Here is a 6,144-nt window from a genome sequence, read left to right as displayed (position 1 = left end):
GCTTCCAGGGTCTGTATCCGTCTATTCCCATCCTATTCATGTATTTGTCAAGATGCCTCTTAAACATCACTATCGTACCTGCTTCCACCACCACCTCCGGCAGCGAGTTCCAGGCACTCACCACCCTCTGTGTAAAAAAACTTCCCTCGCATATCTCCTCTAAACTTTGCCCCTTGCACCTTAAACCTCTGTCATCTGGGAAAAAGCTTCTGACTATCCACTCTATCCATGCCACTCATAATTTTGTAAACTTTTATCAGGTTGTGCCTCAACTTGGTTGCTCTAGTGAAAACAATCCGAGTTTATCCAACCTCTCCTCATAGCTAATACCCTCCAGGCCAGGCAACATCCTGGTAAACCTCCTCTGTACTCTGTCCAAAGCCTCCACATCCTTTAGGTAATGTGGTGACCAGAATTGTCGGCAATATTCCACATGTGGCCTAACTAAGGTTCTGTACAGCTGCAGCATGACTTGCCAATTTTTATACTCAATGCCCCGACCAATGAAGACAAGCATGCCGTCTGCCTTCTTAGCTCCTTATCCACCTGCATTGCCACTTTCAGTGATTTGTTTATTGTAATTTCCCAATCTTGCCCCTCATACCATGACAGTTTCCTTCTGCGAGAAACACCCAGATAAATTAGGCAAAAGAACCCTGTAACCACCATAGCCCATCTTCATGGCAACATGGCTGCTTTGGGAACTAAATATCTTCCAACGTGCAAACACCTTTTCATTCTGTGCTCCTCATCAAACTTGGAACCAGGTAATCGCAACGAGGCTCAAAAATGGTCAGCCCACCGGAGGCAGAGGTGTTAGACTGGCCAGTCCAGCAGAAAGAAACCCTCCAATCATCACCATTCACCAGATGTCAGAATGAACAAAATGCAGCCCTGGATGTCAGTGAGAGCAGAAACAATAACAACGGAGCCAACATCCGTAATTTATTGTGAACTTGGAGTCACAACAGGTGCGATGAATCACAAAACCCCCTCCCCACATTGAGAGCAGATGAATGGTCTCTCCCCAGAATTAACTCGCTCGTGTCTCCGGAGTTGGGACGGATCACTGAATGTCTCCCCTGCTCAGAGCAGGTGAATAGCTTCTTCCAGGTGTAAACTCGCCAGTGTTCCTGCAGGGTGTATGGATATCTGAATCCCTTCTCTCACGAAGAGCAGGTTAACGCCTTCTCCCCAGTGTGAACTCGCTGGTGTTTCTGCAGGTTGGATAACTGAGTGAATCCCTTCTCACACTGAGAACAGGTGAATGGCCTCTCCCCTGTGTGAACTCGCTGATGTATCCGCAGGCTCGATGAAGTAGTGAATCCCTTCTCACACTGAGAGCAGGTGAACGGCCTCTCCCCAGTGTGAATTCGCTGGTGTTTCTGCAGGTTGGATAACTCAGTGAATCCCTTCTCACACACAGAGCAGGTGAACGGCCTCTCCCCTGTGTGAACTCGCTGATGTATCCGCAGGCTCGATGAAGCAGTGAATCCCTTCTCACACTGAGAGCAGGTGAACGGCCTCTCCCCTGTGTGAACTCGCTGATGTATTCGCAGGCTCGATGAAGTAGTGAATCCCTTCTCACACTGAGAGCAGGTGAACGGCCTCTCCCCAATGTGAACTCGCTGATGTATCCGCAGGCTCGATGAAGTAGTGAATCCCTTCTCACACTGAGAGCAGGTGAACGGCTTCTCCCCAGTGTGAATTCGCTGGTGTTTCTGCAGGTCGGATAACTGAGTGAATCCCTTCTCACACTGAGAGCAGGTGAACGGCCTCTCCCCAGTGTGAACTCGCTGGTGTATCTTCAGACTGGATAACCGAGTGAATCCCTTCCCACACTGAGAGCAGCTGAATGGCCTATCCCCAGTGTGAATTCGCTGGTGACTCTGCAGGGTGGATAACTGAGCGAATTCCTTCTCACACTGAGAGCAGGTGAATGGCCTCTCCCCAGTGTGACTGCGTCGATGAGCTTCCAGCTGAGATGGATATCTATATCCCTTCCCGCAGTCCCCACATTTCCACGGTTTCTCCAGGGTGGGAGTGTCCTCAAGACTCTCCAGGTTTGTCGATCAGTTGAAGCCTCGTCCACACACAGAACACGTGTACAGTCTCTCCCCACTGTGAATGATGCAATGTTTTTTCAGGCTGTGTAACAGGTTAAAGCTCTTTCCACAGTCAGTGCTCTGGAACACTCTCACTCAGGTGTGTGGGTCTCGGTGCTTTTCCAGTCACACTGACGGTTAAAATCTTTTGAAGCCGACAGAACAGACAAACATTTCTCCTTCTAGATTCAAAGTCCGGTGATACTCAGATCCAAGGAACTGAGAGATCAGTCAGATCGAGATGTAAAGTTTGAGATTTCTCTCTGTAATTCCTCCTCTTCTAATATCCTGTAAAAACAATTTACAAAATACATCACTGTCAGTACAGGATAGAAATTCAGAACAGACAATTCTAGTTTCTATGGAACATTCTTTCCTCTCTGATTCCCCAAATGCTGTAAATCTCCATCCCACACACTCTCCCTCCATTCTCACTCTGCTGTATCTAATATTCACCCTCCCAATTCTCCTGAAGGTGCTGATTCAGGCTGATTGACAAATCCATGCTCACTGCTCCCTGTCCTAGGCACAGAGATCACAACAAATAGGAGCTGCAGTTGGCCATTCGGCCGGCCCATCCAGTCTGCTCGTCAATTCTGTGGATCATTGGCCGATCTATGTCAGCGATATTCGCTGTTATTGACCAGAGGTTGAGTGTGCTGGCTCAATATCTGTGAGCTCATGAGGCTGAGCTGCAAAACACCATGAAGAGGCTCAATGATCCGGAGGAGAGAATCCTGAATGTTGAGCAAGATGCCTCCTCGGGGGAGGCAAGAATTCAATCCTTGGAAAACCGGCCGAGTGATGTGGTGGACTCCTGGAGAACTTGGAGAACCGAGGGTCAGAGAAAGAACATCCGAGCCGTCGGCCTGCCAGAAGGTGTGGAGGGTGAGGCTCCGGTTAGGTTCTTCAAGGACCGGCTGCCACGTTTTCTCAAGCTGGACGTGAAGCCTGGGTGTTTCCAATTAGAAAGGGCATCGGATCCTGTCTTTGAGGCTGAGGGACAGTTTTCATCCCAGGCCTGTAATCGTTCCCTTCCACAACTTGAAAGATCACCAGAGGGTCCTGGAGATGGGCAAGGTGAGGTGAGACCTTGCTCCCACCTCACCTTACAGTGAATTATGTCGCTTTGTCCTGTGACCCTGAAAATTGTATCCGACAACTCCGTCAAGTCTTTCAATAATCTGACTACTGCCTTGGTCTTCGCTAAATCCTTGAAGGACAAGGATTGGAGCGCTGATTTGCAGCTCAGACTAACTCAGGCTCTAATCCGGACTCTTTCCCTATCATGGTGTTGTTGTCTGAAATTGTTATCTTTTATCCTGTTGAAGGGAGTTGTTATTCTGTGAGGGCCAATTGAATGTCTTCTTCTCCTCGAGTGTCCCAGGGACTCGGATTATCTTATCTCAGTTATGGTAGATGTGCCGTGTGCTGATTATCTGTCGTCTTTCTTCTATTATCCGAGCGTTAATCATGGCAGAACCGAGTGGTTCCATTGCTGAAGGGTGGGTGGTGGTGGATGCAGGTCTTCACAGGTTGGTCTAAAATGTGGGAGGGACATTCGATCCCCATTCCCTTGTTGGCCCTTCTTTTCTTCTCATTTTGGAGAAGGTATCCTGAGGGTAACGACAGTCTGGCCGTGGGGTTCATCCTCCGGGTCCTCAGTCTTATTGAGGAATGTCCCCTTGGATCTATTGTGGTGGTGATTCTTTTGTATTTTTGTTATTATGGGAGGGTTTATGTGTTGTTGACTTTATCCTACTCTGGTACAGACGGGGCTTTTATCCGTGAAAGGAGCAGTTTGGGGAGATTTTGGTGCCTCTGGTGTAAAGTGAGTTGGAGGAGGGGGTAATGGCGCACGCCCGATTGTGGTGTGAAAATCTGTTCCTGTCTCTCTGTCGCCTAACTAATGGCGGCAGTTAATCTGCAAATTTTCTCAGGGAATGTACGGGGCATCCATCACCCTATCAGAAGGAAAAAGATAATCTCCTTTCTTAAGGAGAAAGTCGACATAGCCTTAGTGCAGAAAACTCATCTGGATGATGAGGAACAGTTCTGGTCACCCTATTATAGGAAGGATATTGTTAAACTAGAAAGAGTGCAGAAGAGCTTTACGAGGATGCTGCCAGGACTTGATGGTCTGAGTTATAAGGAGAAGCTGGATCGGCTGGGACTTTTTTCCCTGGAGTGTAGGAGGCTTCGGTGTAATCTTATAGAGGTCTATAAAATAATGAGAAGCATAGATAAGGTATACAGTCAACATCTTTTCCCTAAGATAGAGGAGTCTAGAACTAGAGGGCATGGGTTTAAGGTGAGAGAAAAGAGATACAAAAGAGACCAGAGGGGAAATTTCTTCAGACAGAAGGTGGTGAGCATCTGGAACGACTGCCAGAGGCAGTGGTAGAGGCAGGTACAATTTTGTCCTTGAAAAAGCAGTTAGACAGTTACATGGGCAGGGTGGGTCTCGAGGGATATGGGCTAAATCCTGGCAAGTGGGACTAGCTTAGTGATAGAAACTGGGCGGCATGGACAATCTGGGCCGAAGGGCCTGTTCCATGCTGAAAAAATCTATGACTCTATCTGGAACACAAAGAAACCTCGCCTGAAGTCTGTTAAGCTCCACTCACCAGGAGCTAAGGGAGGGGTTGGGTCTTCCGACAATCAGGCTTCATCAATTGGCCTCTCGTCTTAGGTTCATCAGAGATTGGGTGAGGATGGACCCAACATTCACCTGGCTCAATACAGAAGCAGACCAGTCAGGTCTCCCTCGATCCAAAACTGGCATAGGCTGATTATGGAATGCATCTCCATCATACAATTTTTAATGTCCGTAATTGACTCCGAGTCTGATGCATTGGGTAAAGTATGGGACTTCTACCTCAAATACATAGGCTCCAATTTGACTGACTTGCTCCTCCTGAGCTTTCCATGAGAGAATTTAATTCAACTTAAGCCGGGAGTAGGGCACAGTGGTTAATGCTGCTACCTCAGTGCCAGGGACACAGGTTCAATTCCAGCCTTGGGGGGCTGTCTGTGTGGAGTTTGCACATTCTCCTTGTGTCTTTGTGGGTTTCCTCCGGTTACTCCAGTTTCCTCCCACTGTCCAAAGATGTGCAGCGAAAGTGGATTGGTCACACTAAATTGCCCCTTAGTGTCCAAGATGTGTAGGTTAGGTGGCTTGACCATGATCAATGCACCGGGTTACAAAGACAGGATGGGTAGTGGGCTTCAGTGAAGTGTTCTTTCTGAGGCTCACTGCAGACTTGAGGGGCGAATGGCCTTCTGCACTATAGGAGTTGCATGTCATCTATGTTGTGTTATTCATTTTAATTTGTATATTCTGTTAAGTCTGTTTGTAATATTTTACAAACTGAATTGTTATTCTCTGTTTTTATATAATCTTAGCCTCTTTCCCCACTCACTATTTTAACCTGTTAACTGGTTGTTCAATTGATCTGGCATTTCATCTCAAGGCTCTGGTCCCTCAAATATCCTGTTCCAAATTAATTCTGCAATGTGTTGCTTGTATTTATGTTGGCAATATCTCTTGTTCCGCTCTGTGCCCATTTCCCACCAATTTTTCTGTTACTCTGTTGCACTCATTGTTTATAAAATGATTTTTAAAATAACAACTTATTAAAAATCTGTCCACCTCATCCGTGAATATATTCAATGACCTCCACACCCCACTGGTCCCTGTGGAAGCGAAATCCAGAGACTAATAACCCTCTGAGGGAAGAGATGACAGTAAATATATAACGTAGCTCCAGTTACATATTACAAGGCTAGAAATTATAATAATGTACTTTATTACAGAACCATAAATAATATATCTAATTTGTACCATATAACAACAATAGACATATCTCTGTCTGATATTAATTTACTGTCCCCTTAAATGTCAGCCATCTCTTGGGGAAAGCAGCCCTTTAATTGTGAACATTGGGAAAGAGACCATGCTTTTAGCCAGGCAAATAAATGTGTCAAGCTGAGAGAGCAAAGGATATCAATGTCTTTAAGGACAGACCTCTTCATTCAC

General features: G+C 46.6%; 1 protein-coding gene across 1 annotated transcript; it reads right to left on the bottom strand.

The window, feature by feature from the left end:
* Positions 1-611: 611 nt before the first annotated feature.
* Positions 612-2,072, bottom strand: LOC140417944 (uncharacterized; the record flags this gene model as incomplete). Its single annotated transcript, XM_072501377.1, has 1 exon — positions 612-2,072. A coding segment is annotated over one exon (906 nt), but the record flags the coding sequence as incomplete, so codon positions are not given.
* Between the last annotated feature and the right edge of the window lie 4,072 nt (positions 2,073-6,144).

This window comes from Scyliorhinus torazame, chromosome 5 (assembly GCF_047496885.1).
Source record: "Scyliorhinus torazame isolate Kashiwa2021f chromosome 5, sScyTor2.1, whole genome shotgun sequence".
Lineage (NCBI taxonomy): Eukaryota > Metazoa > Chordata > Chondrichthyes > Carcharhiniformes > Scyliorhinidae > Scyliorhinus > Scyliorhinus torazame.
Note: the sequence above shows the minus strand (reverse complement) of the source record. Positions and strands in the feature narration are given on the sequence as shown.